At 42.8% G+C, this 23249-nt stretch overlaps 1 protein-coding gene across 1 annotated transcript in view; it reads right to left on the bottom strand.

Moving 5' to 3' along the window:
* SLC7A14 (solute carrier family 7 member 14) overlaps positions 1-23249 on the bottom strand; it is a 128007-nt gene that overhangs the window by 2698 nt on the left and 102060 nt on the right. The window contains exons 6-8 of the mRNA XM_037840848.1: positions 21940-22148; positions 19276-20153; positions 5589-5938 (exon numbers count right to left, since the gene is read on the bottom strand). Of these exons, the coding sequence (XP_037696776.1) occupies positions 5616-5938; positions 19276-20153; positions 21940-22148 (1410 nt within the window). The 3' untranslated portion in view covers positions 5589-5615. The remainder of the gene's footprint in view (positions 1-5588; positions 5939-19275; positions 20154-21939; positions 22149-23249) is intronic.

Below are 23249 nucleotides of genomic sequence, written 5' to 3'. Positions count from 1 at the left end.
GATTACTACTTTCATCATTTCCGCAAGGCCTCCCCAAGGAAAGCCAGCAGGCTCAGTTTAACTTTCAAGGGAATAGGCAAAAAACTGCTTTCCCAGCATTATTTCTTACTTTCCATGGATTAGTTATGCATAAATCATCAGCTCCAGTCAGATTAGTTTCTTGCTTTCTTTACAGGAAGCACAGTACAAACTATTAGGGGACAGTTGTCAGCCATAGCTTCCACCTTACTGATGTGATCTCTCCTCTTGGCATGTCTTTCTCCCATTTGTACCTTGCAAAATTCTGCTCATTCCATAAGATTCAGCAAAAGTGCTGCATTCTCCATGATCATTCCAGTGAAAGGAGATCATTTTCCATATGCAAATATGCACAGCACAACTCCCTCCTTTCACTTGCCATCTTCATTTTTGTTCTTTATTTACATATCCTATTTTCCCCATTCTTAAGAGTTGGCTTTCTGTCTTATTGCACAATACTTACTGTATCGATATATGCCACAGCATGTAACAGACCCTCCACAAATCATAGTCAAATAAATGATATTCCATTTTCCTCTGATTCATTCATTTGTTCATCTAATCATGAAATATTTGTTGAACATCTACTATATGCCAGGCACATGCTAGCTGGTGAAAACTAGGTTTGAAGCTTATCTATGGCCTCTACTCTCATAGGGAAATATTTGTTTTTATCATGCAGGAGTACTTCTTCCTGTCATTATCCCATTCCATTGTTTTTCAAGGTGTTCCCTCATTGGCACATTTAGCAATACATATCAAGGCTCTGCATTTTGTGCAGTAAACACTTTTAGCTTTGTCTTATCCTTCTTATGTCTATTTTTATCTACTCTAAGTTCTCACTTAATTTTTTTAATTTATGTGCATTTTAATATCTGCCTTGAATTCTTTTGAAATGAAGCAAAGTACCAATAAATCCATAGAAAACAATTTTTAAAAATCAAGGAATTGGCTCCAAATTATAAATCCACACATTGAAACCTTGCTGGAAGAGCTCTTTCTATAGAGAATAAATCAATAAAATGTGGGTCTTCCTTGGACTCTATTTAAGGGGGAATGGAGTTAAGTTTCTAAGGTAATTATTTATAAGGTGATCTTACTTTTAATGTAGATCCACAAGTATGATCTTGAGAAAACCATTAGGCAATGCTAAGACATTCATTCTAGTGATTGATGTGATTTGAAAATGTGAAATTGGGGACTGTTTCACAGAAACTGGGAAATACGAGAAAAATATATTTATTTTCCTTAGAAGTTTTTTTTCTGTCTTAACTACTATGGTATTTTTTTTTTTTTCTTTTTCTTTGCTTTGTTTTTAAACCAAGATTATTAGGGGGATGACCCTGTCAACTTTAGAAAAATAAAGAGAGCAAAGTTTCAAATATTAAAGAGATGCTATTTGGAGAAATGGTTCTTGAGATAAGAGTGGTTCATAGGATCTACACTAATTCAACACGAATTGTGTTAACCAAATCATGTATTTTCTCATGCCACAGAAGAAACTGCGTACATCTGCCAACTAACTATTGTTACTTTAATACGTAAACCTCACTAGTAAAGGGAAGCTTTTTCACCCACGTTAACATTTTGTTTTGAACTTCTATTTCTCTTTGAACATTACTAATGAATATAGCCCCACTCCATCTATCCAGATGTATTCAAGCTTAACAGACTATATTTAAACTCAGCAGGTTTGTTGAGTGCTAAAATTAGATCAGAACTTCATTTTCACAAAGATTACTCATAATTAGTTTAAAATTCTCAAGGATATATTTCAGGCACTGTACCTTTATGGTTAGGTTTCTGGGAAAGAAAACACAGCATTGCCAAGCATTACATTAAAATGACAAAATGACCTTCTGGAAGCTAGAGTTCTAAACAATTAATATAGAGGAATTAAAAAGAAGACTAAGAGGTCTGCCCACTCTGACCCGGGAGGCGAGGAGAAGAATGGCAGCCTCAGAAGCCCGTCTCCCTAAACTATCACGACGAGAAAACTTATCTAGCGATGTTTTGGTTATTTGGAACTGTTTTACTCAAATATTTGACATCTGAAATCTTTGGCGTTGCAGATGATAAAATCAGTGACACGAACAGATATCTGCACGCCAATGTTCATAGCAGCATTATTCACAATTGCCAAGAGATGGAAACAACCCAAATGTCCTTCAACAGATGAGTGGATAAATAAAATGTGGTATATACACACGATGGAATACTACACGGCAGTAAGAAGGAACGATCTCGTGAAACATAAGACAACATTGATGAACCTTGAAGACATAATGCTGAGCGAAATAAGCCAGGCACAAAAAGAGAAATATTATGTGCTACCACTAATGTGAACTTTGAAAAATGTAAAACAAATGGTTTATAATGTAGAATGTAGGGGAACTAGCAATAGAGAGCAATTAAGGAAGGGGGAACAATAATCCAAGAAGAACAGATAAGCTATTTAACGTTCTGGGGATGCCCAGGAATGACTATGGTCTGTTAATTTCTGATGGATATAGTAGGAACAAGTTCACAGAAATGTTGCTATATTAGGTAACTTTCTTGGGGTAAAGTAGGAACAGGTTGGAGGTAAAGCAGTTATCTTAGGTTAGTCGTCTTTTTCTTACTCCCTTGTTATGGTCTCTTTGAAATGTTCTTTTATTGTATGTTTTTGTTTTTTTTTTTTTTTAATTTTTTTTTCATACAGTTTATTTAAAAAATAAAAAAAGTTAAAAAAAAAAAAAAACAAGGAAAAAATATGTAGTGCCCCCTTGAGGAGCTTGTGGAGAATGCAGAGGTATTGGCCTACCCCTCCTCGATGGTTGCTAACATGATCACAGACATAGGGGACTGGTGGTTTGATGGGTTGAGCCCTCTACCATAGGTTTTACCCTTGGGAAGACGGTTGCTGTAAAGGAGAGGCTAGGCCTCCCTATAATTGTGCCTAAGACCCTCCTCCCAAATGCGTCTGTTGCTCAGATGTGGCCCTCTCTCTCTAGCTAAGCCAGCTTGAAAGGTGAAATCACTGCCCTCCCCCCCTACATGGGATCAGACACCCAGGGGAGTGAATCTCCCTGGCAACGTGGAATATGACTCCCGGGGAGGAATGTAGACCTGGCATCGTGGGACGGAGAACATCTTCTGGACCAAAAGGGGGATGTGAAAGGAAATGAAATAAGCTTCAGTGGCAGAGAGATTCCAAAAGGAGCCGAGAGGTCACTCTGGTGGGCACTCTTATGCACACTTTAGACAACCCTTTTTAGGTTCTAAAGAATTGGGGTGGCTGGTGGTGGATACCTGAAACTATCAAACTACAACCCAGAACCCATGAATCTCGAAGACAGTTGTATAAAAATGTAGCTTATGAGGGGTGACAATGGGATTGGGAAAGCCACAAGGACCACATTCCACTTTGTCTAGTTTATGGATGGATGAGTAGAAAAATAGGGGAAGGAAACAAACAAACAGACAAAGGTACCCAGTGTTCTTTTTTACTTCAATTGCTCTTTTTCACTTTAATTATTATTGTTATTTTTGTGTGTGTGCTAATGAAGGTGTCAGGGATTGATTTAGGTGATGAATGTACAACTATGTAATGGTACTGTGAACAATCAAATGTACGATTTGTTTTGTATGACTGCGTGGTATGTGAATATATCTCAATAAAACGAAGGAAAAAAGAAAAAAAAAAAAAAAAAAAAAAAGAAGACTAAGAAAATAGTAATTTGAAGTTAATGGTATACATTGACTATGGGTGTGATTTGCAATTTATGTAAAAGCATATTTTAAAAAACTAGTTTCAGTGGTCTTTTTGTATTAAGTTGAACCCCTGTGTATCAGCCACGAGGACTTGTCAAGTTCAGTTGTTTTACCTGTGTTTATCAGGCACCTCCTGGACTGTGAGCCCTCAAGGGCAGATGTTACACAGCTTTTTATTCCCATCACTTAGCACTTGGTAGATTCTCAATCCACGTTTGTGGAATGAAAGAATGGACTTTTGCTTCTTCTCCATATCCTAAAGCATGCAAAGATGGCATGAGTCTCCACCGTTAAGAAAGAATAGACCCCAACGTTAGTCAAAATGTTCAGAAAAACGTTGGCAAGGAATTTACTGTTTGTCTTCTTTTCAGGACATGTTTACAGATTTTAGTTGGACCCCAACTGTGCCTTCACATACATGTGTACACATCTCAGTGCAGCCTCAGGAATCCCTGTAACCCAAGGGTAGAATTTATAGGCAATGTGTTTTTGTCTGTTACAGATTGTCTCATCTACCCTGTTTCTGAAAAAATGCCTTTATTTCAGAGACCCTCTTAATGGCCCGATTTAGACCTTACCAGGTCGATATTTCTCTAGGCTTTGAAGAAACTGCTCTGGGAAACAGCAGGAAAACTAGGCCTCTAGAAGTAAGCTCCTCCTGAGGAATAAGGTTCAGAAGTGAAATGTGATTGTATGGTATGTAACTACCCCAGTAGCTGCGCTTCCACATTTTTGTTTTCTGAGAAGCACCCACTACTCAAGCAGTTGCATGTCTCAAAAAAAAAAAAAAAAAAAAAAAAAAGAAAGAAAGAAAGAAAGAAAAAACTACAGAATTTATAATTTCAGAAATATGAGAACTTGCAATGTGATCTCAGTGGCTGGGTCACTTCTCCTTGTAGAGATTTTTATCTGATTATAAAACAAACAGCCCACTTCTTCAAGGCATATTAGGGCCATGAAATCATGCTCCACCTTTGCCCTCTTTCAGCAAATAGGCAGGAGCTTAGAGTCAGGTATAAAGAAGGCATGACAGAGAGTTAATTTCTGCCAGTGCCCTTCTGGCCTTCACTGCATGAGATGGCCATTTAATTTTTTTCTGGGCATCTAAAGTTGAGCTTTGATGGTACATCTTACAATATTATTGGGTTTGTTTGCTTGACTGCTTCACGGTGAATCTGAAACCTCTGGGGGAAATGATCTCCGAGTTCCTGACCTTTGCTGGATCCCAAGTTATGGTTTGGAGACTGCGGGTACCTCAGTGAATAAAAAGATTCACACGTCTTTTCCATGAATTTGTTTTTGTGAGATTTCAGCACAAAATGCTGCCTGCCGTGGAAGTGCCATCTCCCCCAACCTGTCCACCCTGGCCTAGGGGAGCAGGTCTCAGCCCTACATGCTGAGAGCAGAGCTTTGTCCTTGTGCTCTCAGGGCACACACACCCCTGCTTTGGCACGTCTCCCAGAGGAGCTAGAGCCTTGGTGTGGTCCAAGAAGTTTGCTCCTTGCTTCTTGGGGTCTCAATCAGAAGCAAAAAAATTTAACCAGCAAAGCAAAGGCTCAGGAAACATTTGTTACTATCAGCTCTGATGGTTGCACCTAAGAGAGAATTTCTTGCAGCCTCTTGTTACCTTTTCACCTGGGAACCATTTACGGGATCCAGGTTAAACCCTTCAACCAAACTATCCTGAAGAGCAAAAGGAGCAAATGACAGGCTATGGCAGGGGACTGACTCTGGAAAGGCTAGATTTGTGAAATGAGAGCCAAAAAAGTTTTTCACATTCTAGCCCACAGGTTAAGTTACTGAAAATAAATCATCACCTTTTCCACCCTCTTGTGGGTTTACTCCTACTCTGGAGAGTAATCTAACTCGTCATTTGCAATCAGGGCCTCTGAGTTCTGTTTGTGCTTGCTTTTGCTCTTTGCTTTGCTACTTGTCCGGCTGTTTGCCTTTGCATCTGACATCTGCTGGTAATAGAAGCCTTTGTCTTCGGCCGGCCCGCCCCAGTCCTCCTGGCTCTCGCCCTCTGTGGCATAGGAGAAACCCTCTTCCACCGAGAAGGGGTCGTCCACATCATAGCGCTGGTATGTGCTTTGGTGCAGGGCCTCTTCTCGGGCGCTGATTTCCAGGGTGCTGTTCCAGATGCCATACCCAAAATAAATGAGCAATCCTGTAGGAAAGAAGGGCACAGTTGAAGGAGCAGTTGCTTTGGGATCCTTGGGACTAGTAGGGAGAGCACTCTGAACGGTGAAACTTAAGCTGATGCAGATGGTACTGTCTTTAGTCTACAAAGAATTTTGATACAGCAATGCTTTCATGAAGAATTGGGAAATCTTGCATTAAAAACCCATATTTCCAACTTCCCCATAAAAGTAAGAGGGTCTGACAACACCGCACCCACCTTGCTATACGGCAATCTCACGTATGTGGAGATGAGAACTAGTCCCACATCCCCTCTCTACACTCACGTAGGTACCAGTCTGGAATTTGCATTTTCTACCCTGGGTAGAGAATTTTATTTATGGCTTAGGAACAGTGTATTCCCAATCTTCTCACAATATTTTATTAGCCCCTGCCTCCACTTACGGACTCTATCTTTTTACCTGCCACATAGCAACATGTGTATACTGTCTTATAATTTACCTTGCATTTTCCACTCACCAAAGGCATAATAAATTACTGCCACTCGTAGCTACCTGTTCTCTTCTGTGGGCCGTCTGAGTGCCTAGTGCCTGCCACTGTTAGAGCCTTAGCACATCTGTCATGCCATGATCTGTCTGTCTCTGAAACTAGATTTTATCAAGTTGGCAGAAAACTGGCACTTAATGTTTGTCTAGTGAATGAATGAGAATTCCTGATGAGCATGATGTGTCTGGTGCAATTTCCCTTTGTTGTCACTCTAAACAAGAGAAAGAAACTTGACCCCCTAAAAAATATGAAGCATTGTTATGGGATTAATGTTTCATTTCTATTAGATATTTTTGAAATAACATACAAAAATAGTTTTGGAGGCCTCATTTTCTACCTTGAAGACCCCAACCTTCCAGGGCATGGAAAGCTGAGAGCCATAGGCTTGGGAGGCTGTAGGGTATGTTGATTAAGATTGGGAACTCTGGGCTCAAATCTTGCTTCCATTATTATCACTACTAGCTGTGCAACCCTGAACCAGTTACTTACCCTCTCTGAGCCTCACCTTTTTCCCCTGTTAAATCATGAGGGCTGTTGGGAGGATGAAATGAGATAGGCTGTGTTTCTCAACTGTGGCTGCACCAGCATCATATAAGGAGTTTTTGAACAACCCTGATGCCCAAGCCCCACCCCTGGAAATTCTGGTTTGATTAGCCTGCAGTGTGACCCAAGCATAGGTATGTTTTCAGAGATTCACAGCTGATTCTGGTGGTCAGCCCAGGCCAAGGACCCCTGAGATAAGGAACATAAATCGGCTGATGCATATGCTCTGCTGTCAACTTGGGCGATGCTATGGCCTGGCCACTGGGGTCCACTCAGTTATGCAGCCTCCTTCTGGGCCCTGACATCCCTTCTAAGTGGTACCAGCCCCCTTGATTTTGCTAACCCTGCAGGCATCCGCTGGGTTGTTTGCTTGCAGCCACAAGGTCAAGCCTGCTTTGTGCTCTGGTGCTTGAGAAATCCTGCTTGCTTTTGAATTTGAAGTGTGTCTTTTTAAGCTTGGATTTCTCTCTTGTTGTCTCAAATGACTCGTACACCCCTCCCCATCCCTTTGTGAAATCAAGTTTCCAGGAGCCAAAGTAAGCAGAGATTTATAGTTCTAATTGGTAATAAATCCTAGACTTAATGATTTGCACATGTAGCAATTTCTTCTCAAATAGTGACTTCATCTTTTTGAGCATGGGTCTTTACTCCTTCTTGTCTGGGGTCGGGGGTGGCCATGGGGGATAGGTATTATCCTTGTGTAGAACAAGGCATCAAAGACCTTTTCTAAGCCATTGTGCCTCTGCAGTATGTTTGGGACAAGTGGGATCTGCAGGCACACACTTCCTTTGGCCTAATTCTGATTTTTTTCTATCTTTTCTGCAAGACATACTCTGAGGTGCCAAATCTACCTCCTATTCCTGCTTGGTATCTATTATGCCAGTTCCTTCCTCTCTGACCCTCTCTCTGACCCTATTTGTAGATGGGTTATTTCCCTACTGAATTCAATACCATTTTTTTCCTCCTCTCCTTGCCTCTAACTTCTCTTCTCTGCCACTGCACTGAACATCACTCAAGCACTCTTTGACCTCTATTGTAACAGACCTTTCCTTTTCCCTACCAAGTCTTTGGGTGTCAGGTAGATTTATATTTACAGAAATTCACTAAAAACCTTGGTGGAACTTCTCATAGAATCATATATGTTTATTGCTGGAAAGGCTCTATAAACCATTCATCTATTCCAATCCCTTCATTTTACAGAAGAAGAAACAGAGGCTGGGACGATTAACCATATTGCCTGGGACAGAGAGTGACAGAAAAATCTCTTGCCTATGCAATGCTCTTCTGTCCACCCCCTGAGCTGGTTTATAGATTATGTTTATTGCAGTAAACATTGAGTAAGAGGTTAGGTCTACATTTGTTCTTTGGAATGGCCAGGGCTGGAATGAACATGTGTGTGTGTGTTTGTGTGTGTGCATCAACTGTGGTTACTTTGGGAAAGCAGCCCATGGAAACCTGCTGCATAAATATTTATGGGTGTTTTAATGTTTGCTCTGACCCCCCGACAGTTTCAAAGGTGTGTCACTGTATCTTCAAAATACATTTAAAATATGAGTGCTGTGAACCAAGAAACGACTGTGTGCACTTGCTTGATGGAATAAATAGCCAGCTTGGGCACAGGCGTTCTCTTAGGTCTTGACCTTCCGTTTTGCATTTATCCTTTTCACTGGCCCTTGAGTCAATACAAGAAAAGTGGTGTGCGGCAGAGTAGGATTGGAGAAAAGGAAAAATGGAAGGGGACAAAGAAACAGAGGGGAACAAATGAAGGGAGAGAGAGAGAGAGAAGAGAAACATGTACTACCATCCGTCACATATAAACAAGGGCTTTGTGTTGGAGGAGTAAACAGAGCTGCTAAAAGCCTCCTGTGTAGAAGCAGGGTGTTTTGTTTCTGCTCCTTTTTCCAGTTGGCTTAGAGAACTAAGCATGAGTAGTTTCTGAGAAATCTGTGTGATTTCTGGGAATTCTGAATCATCTAAAATAAACTTCACACAACACCTGTGTGTGATGAGGTCTTAGAATAATGCATCGTTTATGTTGCACCTTTCTTCTGAGGAGCTCGGAATGTTTTATGTGTGTTATCTCATTCACATTCCTTTTAGCCTGTTTGGGATGGAGAGTATGTGTGGTGGAAACATGATTATGTTCATTTCACAGAAAGGAAACTGGGGCACAAAAGAGGGCTTGTCTGTGGTATTAGGGTTAGTGTTTGGGCTGAATCCTTCAGGTCTCCGTACACCCTAAACCAGGATGCTTCTGTCTTTGTTATTTTATCTATGAGGGGGCTACGGAGATAAAGACCAATTGAGTACAATTTTTCTTAACTTTTTAAGTTAACTTAAAAAATTCTTTTTAAAGAATTTAAAACATATACAAAAGTGCAAAGAATAGTATAACAAATCCCCACATATACAACACCCAATGTGCTGGTTTGAATGTATTATGTTCCCCCAAACACCATTATCTTTGATGTAATATTGTGTGGGCAGATGTATCAGTGTTGATTAGATTGTAATTCTTTGAGTGTTTCCATGGAGATGTGCCCCACCCAACTGTGGGTGATGACTCTGATTGGATAATTTCCATGGAGGTGTTAGCCCACCCATTCAGGGTGGGTCTAAATTAAATCACTGGAGCCATATAAATGAGCTGACAAACAGAATGAACTCAGTGCAGCTGAGAGTGACATTTTGAAGAGGAGCTACAACCAAAAGGAACACTTTGAAGAATGCACTGGAACTGAGAGAGGAACTTCAGCTTACAGAGACATTTTGGAGATGGCTTTGAAAGCAGACTTTTGCTCTGGAGAAGCTAAGAGAGTTCAAATGCCCCAAGAGCAACTAAGAGTGACATTTTTGAGGAGCTGAAGCTTAGAGAGGGACATCCTGGGAGAAAGCCATTTTGAGCCCAGAACTTGGAGCAGATGCCAGACACGTGCCTTCCCAGCTAACAGGTTTTCTGGATGCCATTGGCCATCTCCCAGTGGAGGTACCCGATTGTTGATGCATTACCTTGGATACTTTATGGCCTTAAGACTGTAACTGTGTAACCAAATAACCCCTATTTTATAAAAGCCAATTCATTTCTGGTGTTTTGCGTTCTGGCAGCATTAGCAAACTAGAACAAATTTTGGTAACGGAAGTGGGGTGCTGGTGCTGCTGAGTTTGCAAATATCAAACATGTTGGAATGGCTTTTTCAATGGATAAGGGGAAGATTCTGGAAGAATTGTGAGGAGCTTGATAGAAAAGGCCTAGACTGCTCTGAAGAGACTCTATGTGGAAATATGGACTCTAAAGATAGTTCTGATGAAGCCTTGAGCAGAAATGATGAATGTGTTGTTGCAAACTGGATGAAAGATGATCCTTGTTTTAAAGTGGCAGAGAATTTGGCAAAATTGAGTCCTGGTGTTGGATGGAAGGCAGAATTTGAAAGCGACGACTTGGAATATTTAGCTGATGAGATCTCCAAGCAAAATATAGAAGAAGTAGCCTGGCTTTTACTTGCAGCTTATAGTAAAATGCAAGAGGACAGAGATAAGCTGAGAGATGTACTCTTAGTTTCAAAGAAACCAGAAACTGATGGCCTGAAAAACTCTGGGCTTCCAGGGGGTAAAACCCCAGAAGCTATAGCCTGATGTGAGGATGTAACCAAACATGGAACCCAGCTGCCATTTCAGTACAAGCCAAGATTGGAAAAGGAGTTAAGCAGAAAGGATTTGTGGAAAGTCCTATTGTCTGACGGCTTTGACCCCTGTGTGCTTCATGTGAAGCCAACAGAATTTTTGTGAGATCTTTATAGACAGAGATGCTGCCAGTCTGGACTGGAGGAGACAGATGAGGAACAAATTGAAGGAAAAATTTCTTCAAAGACAGAGCCATGGAGGTTGAGGTCTGGAGTCAAGAGGGCTCGGGCTGGGAGAGCGGAGTGGCCCACGTGCATGGAAAGGGTGAGTTTGCCCCAGAGGTTGAGGGTGGGCCTTCTGCCTCGATGCTCAGGAAATGTTTTGCCACCCCAAGTCCCAAAGAGGGTGTAGCACATTCTCAGGGAATTGGGGAGAGCCTGGCTGCCACCCCACTGTTCTGAAGGGATAGAGCATGTGCCTCGGAGATGGAAGGGAATCCAGGTGCTGCCCTGATGTTTGAGGAGGGTGGGGCCGAGAAGGTGGTCTCCCCAATGTGTGGATATGTTGGACAACTCACCCTGGCATTTGGAGAGGAAAAGCTTCCAAAAAGACCCTTAGGAAGGGTTAGACTCCCGCTCTCTCAAGCCCCAAGGATGCAACGTTGTTCTGTAAATGACTCTCAGATTTTGAAATCTAATGGAGTTTGTGCTGGAGGTTTTAGGAACTGTTTTGGTCCTGTGAACCGGGTTTTCCTTTCAGTTTCTCCTCATGGCAATGGGAATGTTTATCCTATGAATGTCCCTCCTTTGTATATTGGAAGCACATAACTTGTTGTAAGTTTACAGGTCCACAGTCAGAGGGGAATTTTGTTTTTGGACAGACCACACCTGTAACTGATTTAATGGGATCTTGTACTTAACTGTCGTTGCTGAAATGATTTAAGTTTTTATGATATTGTGATGGGCTGAATGTATCTTGTATATGGAAAGATCGTGTCATTTTGGGGTCCAGGGGGTGAAATGTACTGGTTTGAATGTATTATGTTCCTCAAAATGCCATTATCTTTGATGCAATCTTGTGTGGGCAGACGTATCAGTGTTGATTAGATTGTAATTCTTTGAGTGTTTCCATGGAGATGCGCCTCACCCAACTGTGGGTGATGACTCTGATTAGATAATTTCCATGGAGGTGTTACCCAACCCATTCAGGATGGGTCTAAATTAAATCACTGGAGCCATATAAATGAACTGACAAACAGAAGGAACTCAGTGCAGCTGAGAGTGACATTTTGAAGAGGAGCTACAACCAAAAGGGACACTTTGAAGAATGCACTGGAACTGAGAGAGGAGCTTCAACTTACAGAAACATTTTGGAGACGGCCTTTGAAAGCAGACTTTTGCTCTGGAGAAGCTAAGAGAGGACAAATACCCCAAGAGCAACTAAGAGTGACATTTTTGAGGCGCTGAAGCCTAGAGAGGAACATCCTGGGAGAAAGCCAGTTGGAACCCAGAACTTGGAACAGACACCAGCCATGTGCCTTCCCAGCTAACAGAGGTTTTCCGGATGCCATTGGCCATCTCCCAGTGAAGGTACCCGATTGTTGATGCATTACCTTGGACACTTTATGGCCTTAAGACTGTAACTGTGTAACCAAATAACCCCCCTTTTATAAAAGCCAATTCATTTCTGGTGTTTTGCATTCTGGCAGCATTAGCAAACTAGAACACCCAGCTTCCTCTTTTCTTTTTAGATTATTTTGAACCAAATCCCTTCCATCATGTTTCATCTATAAATATTTCAGATGAATCTTTAAATTAAAGACCCCTTTATAAAACATAACTTAATATCATTATGGCATCTAAAAATTAATAGCAATTCCTTAATATTATCTGATACCCAGCCGGTATTAAAATTCCCTGAATTATTACACGTGTGGGGAAATACTCTTGAAAGCATTAAGCTTACGAGGCTATCATTGCTTGAAATGTTTTTTTTTTTTTGATGATGTTATTTCAGATTGTCACTGGGATTGATGTCATATTCTTTTGTAAATCCTTACAGATGGCAAAGTTTTATCTTTTCAGAGTGATTTGATTTTGGCATAAGCCAAAATTCATTTGGAACCCAGCCTCAAGAATAAGATGGCCAGTTAATAAATAATATTTATTCTATTTGGATATTTAATTCTGCTGTTTCTTAAAAACTTAGTTCCATTGCTTTATAGCTACAGATCTATCTCTGGAATAAATTAGTTAAGGGCAGGTGTGATATTAAAAGTCAGAAGGAGTCAGCTTTTGTGCTGCAGTAGGGTCCTGGAAGCCCTGGGGCTGGGCTGGGTGAGGTTTTTAGTTGGTGGATCATGGGTGGGGGTGGGGGTGGGGGCGGAATTTGGTGGCTGGAGTGGCCAGGGCAGCAGGGCACACTGGGGGAGCTCAGGGCAATGGCTAGTTAGTGGCAGGCACAGACGCGTTTCAATATTTCAACAACAGACATGGCCATTGGGGACATGCTGCATGCCAGGCCTTGTCAGAGATCGTGGCAGCAAGTCCCGTGAAGGGGTGTTCTGGAAGGCCAGTGTTCGAGGGGAAGCTTTGGCTTCTTTTCCAGAGAGAAGTCCTGTGATGGAGAATGCACCTATGAAAGGTTCAGGCTAGCGGAATGAACACTCATGCCTACAGCAACTGAATGGGCTCTCTTAAAGCCCTTTCTTCAAAAAGCACTTCCCCATCCAACCTCCCAGAGATGTGAAGGACTGCCTAGTGAAGTCGCGATTAAAATAGAACTCACTTCTCTTGACTCTCTGCACGGGAGCTGTTCCCATCCCACCCAGTTCCCTCCAAAAAGGTTTGGAAATGCCAAGTGTGCCTTTGCCCTCACATGCTGGGGCTCCCCAGCCTCCTCTGACTGGACACCTCTTCACTCTACTTTTGTTGATCCATCCTGTGAAAATTAAGCAAATGATCCCAAACCTACCAGTGAGAGGGGTGTAGGAGGTGGGTCTCTCAATCACATGGAGGAAACCGAGAATCAAAACTCCCCTCTGAAAAGCGACTAGGCGGCCTGTGGCTACGCAAGGTCAGCAGATTTCCAACCCTGCCAGGTGGAAGAACCGCCAGCGATCTCTAGGGTCCTCGGAACTTCCTGTCCCCTGCCCAGCCCATGCTCAGGGCCCAGGGGAGCTGGACTACCTGACCTCAGCCGGGTGGGGCTGCCTCTTTCTGGGGTGCACTTTCTAACAGGAAGCCCTGCCCTTTGCAGATGACTGAGGCACTCTGTTATGGCCAGAGGCTCTTCAATGTTTGCTACTCTGGGATCGGATTTCCAAAACAGACATTTGCCAATGCAGAAATGAAGACTGGATGGTAAGGAGGTGGGGTCCTCCCTCACCACCTCCATCCCCACCCACTCCCACACTTGCTGATTTTTTTTTAATAGCACTAAAAGTCCTGATAATTATAACAACAAAAATTTGTGTAACACATGTGCAGGAAGAGCAGGCTTCTGATGGAAGGGGGAAAGGTTCTCTCCCTGTTCCTGAAACTGATCTAATGTGAAGTTATTTTATGCCTCAGTTTCCCTTCTGCAAAATGCAATTGGCGACCCTGATTTTATTTGAGGAATATAATGGCCATGGGACGTAATGCAATTTTTGATGAAAAGAATTAAAAAATCCAGTAATCTGAGCCAGCAATTCCACTTCCAACTCAACAGACATGTGTTCACGTGTCCACCAAAAACACATACGAGAATATTCACAGCAGCTCTATTTGTATCAGCTCCAAACTGGAAAAACCCAAATGTCCATGGACAATAGGATGGATAAATACATTGTGATATATCAGCACAGTGGAATGCTTAGACAGCCCTGAAACTACAAGCAACGACATGGATGAATCTCACAAATGTAATGCCCAGTGAAAGAAGTAGAAACCCCACTCTTTCGTGGCCCTAAGTTTCTTCCACTAGGACTGCACACACCAGCTTCTCCACCTTCTACCCTTTTTCTCACTTCTCTCAGAGGGAAGCCAGCATTTCAGCTGCCACTGAGTGCAGATCCCAGGCACTGTCCTGCTTCTTCCTGCCCACACTCTGCCATGTCTAGCACGGACCCCTTTCCCAGCAGGCGGCCTTGATGCCTGTAGATCCACCCCCACACTCCCTCTTTCTGGAATTACACTGGCCCTGTTGCTAGCTTCATCCTGCTCTTCATGATTTTTGTTGCTCTTCTGAGCAAGATTTTGCCATTGAGAGTGCCAATTGTTTTCTCCTCTGCTTAAAAGGAGAACTTCAAACTTTCTTCTGGGACATGGCATCAGGAATGTGTTTGTCTTAGTGTCTTCCTACTTCCGCGCATTTCATGCCCCTACCCCTCCCTCCTCCTCTCTCTACCCCAATGGCTGCTGAGGGTCAATTTCAGGATTTCAGATGGTAGCTCAAGCAAAGACCGTAAGGTGTGTCTTCTCCTTGGAATATTTATGTTAGTATACGAGTCATGAAGTCCCTTGCTCAAATCACAAGTCCTTCCTGTTCTCTAAATCTATAGACAAGAACTCTTTTTCCTCAGAGGGACTGAAAAAATCTCCAAATGAAAACTTGGCAGTCCCCAGGGTAAGGCTGCAGCTTGCTGGGTAACAGATGATTAATTAATTTATAATAAAGTCCCAGAGAGAACAGTAGACGTGAAAGATACCTGGGAAAATGCCATTGAATAGGGTTATCCCTGGGTCGCTTCTTGTTGCATATTCCTTGAGTCTCTGCCCCACCCCTCGAGATACCCTTTTACACAACTGCGTCAGCTAAGAGACAAGGAAGATGAAGGATGCTATGTGCTCATTTTGTTGGGATTAATAAACATTTGCTATTTGTATTATTTCTCCTGTCTGAAGGAAAAGAAACAAGTGGCTGCGTAATATTGTGGGGACTTGGGCTTCATTTTACTTTCTGAGTCATGTTCTTCTGAAGGTCAAAAGCTTAGCAAAACATTGTTACAAAAATGCTGTAATTAAGACTCATTTAGAGAAGATTGGGTAAAAAATGTGTCTAAGAAGATTATCAGGCAATGACTCAGCCTAACCACATAAACCTTTTTTTTAAAGAGAAGCTGATGTTTCATAAGAAGCTCCATTTAAAAATCTCTCTACTGTCCTCCCAATGAATTTTATACTATGTATTGACAGATTAAGAAGAAAAATCTGATGTTTTGGAGGCCCCGATGATTAGAGGTGGGGTATTTATTCCATAAGATCATTGAAGATTTTACAAGTCAGTATGGGGTTGTGGGATGGATATATTTTATACATGCAAAATTTATTTTTGCAAAACAGGGAGTTTTTTTTATAATTAAATTATCTGCCCTGCTTGCTAATCTCTTCTCTCTTGATCAGTGGTTCTCAAAATTGAGTATGCATCACAATCACCTGGCTGGCTTGATAAGGACCTAACTTGCCCTCAGAGGTTCAAATGATTGGGTAGGTCTGGGATGGGGTCCCCAAATTGCCTTTCACTAGTTCCCAGGTGACCACACTTTGAAAACCACTGCGCTAGATCATTTTAAATGATCAGTGTACACATTAAAATTAGCTGAGGGTGCTTAAATAACGAAAATCTGGTCACACCGGAACAATTGACTTGGAAAACCTCTGTGGGTGGATCTTGGGCACAGTATGTTTCAGAAGCAACCCAGGTAATTTTAATGATCATGACACCAAAGCAGTTAGTAGCAGGTGCCCAGAAAAACTAGCAATCCTTCCGCAGCATGGTTTGTGGGCTGCACATAGGAATCACCTGGGTCTCTGATGAACCACAGACTATAGTAGGCTCTACTCTGGCCTGCCCTGGCTGCCAGGCTGCATCCTCCCAGGTCAGTGAGTGGCAGTTTCTGGAGGGAGGCTGGAGGTTTGTGCTATCCGTGAGATTACAAAAGGCTCCTAGGGAGTTTTCCTCTGCTTGATAACTGGGAGGGCAGCCTGAGTCAGAACAGGTTCATGTCGTACTTTGGCATGTAATGGCTAATCTGCCCAAACTGGGGACAATGAATCATTTTAGATTTTTAAAAGAAAGTCAGGAAACAAATAATTCATGTTGCTTTTCCCAACATTTTTCTCATTTAAGTAGCAAACAGCTACATGACTGGTAGAATTTATGCATTTTTACATATGAGTAAACTGATGCCCAAAGAAGTTAAGTGATTTTCCCAGGTCACAAGACAAGAAGGTGGCAGAGCTGTGATGTGAACCTGGATCTATTTGACTTCAAAGGTGAGGGCTCTGGCATGTCCCCACTTTTGCAAAATGCCTCGGGTGCTCCAGAAGTTTTGGAGGTTATGCAGAAGCAGCTATATAGTTTGCAGAGGCTGTGCAAAATGAAAATCCAGGGCCCCTTGTTAAAAAATATTAAGAATGTCAAGAAGGCAATAACAGAGCATTAAACCAAGAGCAAAGCCTGTGTGACTGCCCAGGCCATACACCCATGAAGCCAGTCCTGATGGTATATGTTAATCCCTGCAACCTGCATGTCAGATTCTGATCAAACAAGAAAGTCTGCACAGAGGCATCCTGGTGGGGTGGTAGAAACTCCAGGTCTGAGCTTCTAGGGTCTAGTAGCAGCTCTGCGACTAACTTCCTGTTGATCATGAGCATGTTATCGAATCTCTAAGAGCATCAGTTTACTCATCCGTAAAATTTAGAGAGGGGAAAGTGGGGAGGAGGTGGACCATGTCAGCATTTTCTAAACTTTAGTTTCCTTTCTAGTATAGCAGCTGCAAGCGTGGACTCTGGACCCACCTACCTGAGTTCTAATCTTGGTTCTGCTCTACTCTAGCTGTGTGACCTTGGGAAGTTACTTAACCCCTCTGTGCCTCACTTATGTGCTCTAAAATCAGTCTGTGTATCACCAACTGAATGGGCATCACACTTTGAGTAACATTGTACTAAGTAATATTGAAGGCTCCTTCCAGCTTTAATAGTCTATGGATGAAGGAATAAATCATGTATATTTTGTCTGTACAAATATATACCCACTTCATTCACTTCTAACCACAGTGCAGTCTTTCCACTGGTTAGCTATATGTTTTGGCGGAATGATGTTTAAACTGAGAAGAGAGATTGTGAATAAGTCATATAAATGCTAAAGTCCTGATGATTTGGTGGGTTTCTCTCAAGAAATCTCTCTAAAGTCTAAGAAGGAATGAAGCTTAGAATAAGGAAAAATTGGGACAAAGTAGTGGCAGGAAGGCACAGGGTGGCCTACAGATGTATAGAATCTGCTGAAGACACCTGTCCTATATTGTGGTCATTATGTCTTCCCCCTAATTCCATTTATCTAAATCTTATAGGCCTGCTTCAAATTCTACCTCTTCAAAATCCTCTGGCTATTCTGACAGGGAGTTTCTTTTTTCTCCTTTGAAGAGTGCTTTATAGTAATTTAAGGAATATTTATTGAGCACATACAGTGTTCCAGGCACTGAGGACATAAAGTTGAGCACACATATCCCTGACCTCAAGGAGTGGAGGCTACGAAACAGAGTCTCTATCTTGCCTTGCACAGGCTAGTTTATTCAGGCATATTTGTCTTACCTCTTCGTAAGGCAGGGGTTTCTTATATTATTTTCCTGATACCCTAGGTGCTTCTGAAAAGCACTTAGGATCCTCCTTAGAAAGCTATTTGTTATCAGAAACCCTAGGGTTACCAAATCGTATAGGGAACAAGAAAGTAATGACTAAGGAACTTTAAAATTAGTCGTTATGTAAACATCCCTCTCAAGTTGTACTAGTATCAATCCCCAGCCTTTTCATAAACATTAGTGATTGTCACTGTGATAAACATGTAATATAAATACAATATATACTGATTGTAAAGTAAAATTTTAAATCCTGGAAAAGGTACAGGACTTCTTGGAGTCAATGAAAGTTAAGTTGGAGAGGAGCTCTAATTCACACCCAAAGCTGTGTACAATTAGGGATCAGACATATTGATTATTAACAGAAGAAGAGAAAATTAACAAGGATGATGATGAGTACTTCACAAGAGAATGATCAGAACATCAAAGAATGGAGAAAGGACCTTGGGAAAAATTTTAAAACTCTTAACTGTTTTACAAAAGTCCAATATGAAGTGAGGGATGTTAAATGGTGCCATGATGCAATTTGGTCAGAAAAAAATAATGTGCCTAAATCCACACTGAATTCATATTTTGTTCATTTTACAAATGAGGGTATTATCATTATTTTAATTTAACTTTTCAAATTGTAGATCAAATATATTTTTCATAATTAGTTTCATAATTTGTAGTTTCTAAGATGCAATCAACTCCTCTCCCTCCATTTTTACTATGCTGTTTTGGTCCCCTTTTAACATGGATTCACTTTACGTGGACTTTTTCTGTTACTAATTAACCTAATATAAGAAGGACTTCTGGTAATAGTATTCAATGAAGCGACCGATTCTTTCAGAATCAACAACCAAGATCATAACAGATAGAGAGCGGACAACTGGCTTTATTGATTCTATTGCAAAAAGCAGGGTCTGTAGAACCTGTCAGATTTCTCTTGGAATGGAAGTGCCAAGTGCAGTTAGCGGGTAATTTAGGTAATTTTGGGATAAGCCTATTTAAGGTTTTGAAAAGGAACTCTAGCGATTCCAAAGGAATTCACTTACCCACAAAGCACCAGACAGCAAACCGGATCCAGGTGATGGTGGAGAGCTTTAGCATGAGATAGATGTTCACCAGCATGGCGAAGGCAGGCACAAAGGGGAGGCAAGGGGCCATGTAGGGCAGCTTCTTGGGGTTCTCTGGCTGCTGCAAAATCATGAACACCAGGGCACTGATTAGCAGCACCATCAGAACAACCAGCAGGATGGCCCACCAGCTCTGCTCTGAGATGTAGTCTGAACCGAAGATAATGAAGGAGCAGAAGATGAACATGAGGACGAAGAGCAGGAGCACGCAGATGGTCACCGTGTGTCCTGTGGCTGCTGTGGGCCGGTCCATTTTACCTGGAAGGCCCAGCCGGATCCTCATGGTGTAGTAACGGGGCCCGATCAGCTTCTTCAACTTGATGAGATAAATGTTTTCAGACTCATCGGCTTCTATGCCCGTGGTCATGTCCACAGTGCCGTAGTTGGGGTGGTTGACGTTGTAGGCTGACTTGTCCGATTTTCCTATGAGCATTTCATTGTCTCCCAAGGACGGTAAGTTTTTGGCTCCGCATGTGTTGGTGGCTGGTCCAGAGAAGTCTTCCCCTTCGCTCACGGGAGAACACACTTCCTTCTCACAGTTGGCCAGAATGCCCTCCTTCTTCTTGGTGTGCTCCTCAGATAAGAACTTGACAAAGCCATCGATGTCACTCTCTGGTTGGTATCGAAGCAGCAAGACACAGACAGAGACCAAGGTGTAGGCCAGGAGCGTGCCGATGGACATCATCTCTATCAGGTCTCTCAGGCTGACTAATAGCGAGAGGAGAGCTGCCAGGAACCCCGACACGATGCAGGCCACCACTGGGGTCTCCGTGTAGGAGCTTACATGGGCTAGGAACCTAGAGGGAGGTGCAGATAGAGGGTTAATGGTGGTTTGCCAATGGCCCTTGACTCTACCTTGGCTGAAACTGAGGTCCTGCTCCTCCAATTTGCTTCTGGATCCACTGCTTTAAAAACAGCTGCTCTTCCTACCCCAAGATTTTGTTCCTAGAAGAACAATATAATTCAAAGAGAATTCACTTTAATTCCTTGTTTTGAGGCACACTTCCTTACTGAAGTTCCTACTTCGTTACATGATGTGAAGGGTTGGCTGAATCTAGCAGGTAAATCTAAGAGGATGTAAATGGAAGCCCGGGCTGGGCTGTAAAGAAGTGATGGCTGGAGGAAGTCATGCACAGTTGGTGGGTGCCCTAGACTTGTGTTGCCCAAATTGTGGTCCATGAATCAGCAATATCAGCATCACCTGGTGATGTTAGAAATACATAGTCTTAGGTTTCACCCCAGACTTACTATATCAGAATTTCTGGGGGTGGAGCCCAGGAAACTGTGTTTTAACATGACCTGCAGGGGATTGTGATGCCTGCTAAAGTTTGAGAAGCACTGCTGTGCAACAAAAGTATGGGCATATAGTTGGCCAAATAGCACAACAATTAAGAACCTGTGCATATAGATGCAGGCACAAGTACAGCTAGTCGCTAGCCACAAACTAAAGAAGAAACAACAAACAAGGGTGATTAAATAGCAGGCACTTTTTCAGTATTTCCAGTAGGGTCCCCTCCCATGCTCTCCCTTCTCCTGGTCCTCACCCCTTCCTCTTCTTCCATTTGTCCCTTATTTTATGATTCACACAAGGCTATAAACTGTGCTTGGAGCCCCAGTGTCTTTTCTCTCAGTTTTTTTGACAGCAGAAAAACTTTTTAGACGTGAAATCATCACACCTGCACCATCATCAACCTCTTCCTGATCTGTGCAGCTCCTCAGATGCAATTGCTCTGACCGGGTGATGATTTCAGGGTGTGTGGCAAATAACTACTAGTGCAGAAGATGGCACCAGGGGCAGAGGTCAAGTGTCTGAGCTGGCTCCCTCTGCACCCCTGAGAGTTCCTTGGCTCCCATGGTTTACTCCTTGTTTTGCGCACTTGGCGAATGCCTTCCCTGCAAGCCCCTTACACGGTGGGGCCTGGGAACCAAGAGAAGGGACCACATCCCCTTTGTGCCATTGGCTGATAAGTCACTTCATGGCCAATGAAGGGGGCTGGAACTTTCAACATACTGAGGTGGTTAAAAATCTGGTCTTTGGAGTCAGACAGTCTGGGTTCAAATCCTGGGCTACCACTCAGCTGCTGGGGGACTTGGGACAAGTGTTTTCCCCTCTCTTAGCCCTAGTATACTCATTTGCAAAATAGAGTTACTGTGAAGACTAAGTGGGACACTGTAAATAAAGCACCTGGTATATACAAATGTTCAATAAATGGTAGGTTCATTGTTACTATTATTATGTTCTGTTCACAGGATCTTATCCTGTGTTTCCTTTTTTCTTAGAACTTTTTCAACTTCAGAGGGGCTGTGGAGTGAGGGGCAATTATGAGGCCTCAATATGAAGACAGACTTATGAAATCCCTGGGATAGGTTTCCTCCTTCCAGAGGTCATCCAGTGCAGCAGTTTTGTATCTGCCACCCTCACAAAGGTGCACACAATGCCAAATGAGAGGGGAGATGTATGCCAAGTAACACGGTCTCTGGGAAAGGCACTCATATCCAATTACAGTCAGGTTGACAGCAGGTAACATACCCCCTGGACAGGCATGGCAGAGCAGAACAAATTCCATGGAGCATAGCCCTTACCTGAAAAGGAGCCCATCACCAGCCATGGCATAAATGACCCTTGGCATTGGGAAGAGAGAGCCCAGCAAGCTGACTGTCAGTCCTGCAACTGACCCAATGGCCACCACGAATTTTGCAGCATAGAACCCATGAGCCACAAACATCTCCATGAGTGGGGATTCTGTGTCAATGGCATAATATGGCACCATCAAAGTTAAGATCACGCTCACCTGTTAAAACAAGAGAAAACATGGCTGGAGGTAGAGAGGGCCAACAGCACGGCTAAGGAGGGCAAAGAACCCTGGCTCTGGAGCCAGAGGCCTGCACAGCAGCTTGGATTTGCAATTCCTGGCATGCACCTTTGGTTTAGATCAGTCATTTGGCCTCTGGGGTTCTTGGCCTCAGTATTTTCTCCCAATATGTGAATTTAGTGGACTGGTTCAGATAATCTTTATAATCTCTTTGTGGCCCTTTAATATCTGAGGACATGAAAGCAGAGCTACACTGACAGTTGAATGGAGGGCAGAGTTACCTGGCAGAAGGAGCCGTAGCTAATGGTCCTGGAGCCCAGGCCTGGTAGTGACCATGAGCACCTGCCTACATGGACAAGACTCTAATTTCTTTGATATTTTCAGGGTCCTACAGGGTCTTATCTGTATTCCCTCCTACCTGAAGACCAGAGATCAAAACTGCTTAGGAGGTCCACAGTCTCAGCTGATGGGATCCAAATAAGTACTAAGTTCCATTTCCTCTCTGTAGCTTAGTCCCGGGAGCCAGGCAGGCCAACAAAACAAATTATGGCATTAAGATGGAATCCAGTCCTATTCTGGGCCTGTAACCTGTAAGACCCACATGGCTTTGCTTAACCAGGAATCACTTGGCTGTGGCCTCCCAGGACTGATTTCCCTTCATATGTCACAGATCCACCATAACATCTCTTCCTTGAGAATTGCCCCCAGGCAATGGAACCATTAGTCAAGTGAGGCCAATCCTGTCATCAAGAAGGAAGTTCAGATCCTGAAAGGGAAAGGATGGTGCATTTCTAGACTCCTTCTTTACCTAGTCCTCAGAAGCCAAGATCCTGCAGGGAAGCCCTAGCTGTGGGAAGGACATCAGGATATAGTACCACAGCCCAGCAACTCAACTCTTCTCTGGATTGGGAATGCCCTGCTGACCAGCACTTGACCGAACAGCCTCAGAGGCATGGCTACTGTCCATGAGGTCTAAAAGAGAACATTTCTCAGCAACATTTCCACTTGCAATATCACAGTTAGGGGTGAGGTGGGGTGTAAGAGAGTGGGACTTATTTTTACAGCGACTTGCATAGAGTC

Source organism: Choloepus didactylus, chromosome 1, assembly GCF_015220235.1.
Source record: "Choloepus didactylus isolate mChoDid1 chromosome 1, mChoDid1.pri, whole genome shotgun sequence".
In the NCBI taxonomy this organism is placed as follows: domain Eukaryota; kingdom Metazoa; phylum Chordata; class Mammalia; order Pilosa; family Megalonychidae; genus Choloepus; species Choloepus didactylus.
The sequence above is the reverse complement of the archived record's forward strand: the minus strand, read 5'-3'. Positions and strand labels throughout refer to the sequence as shown.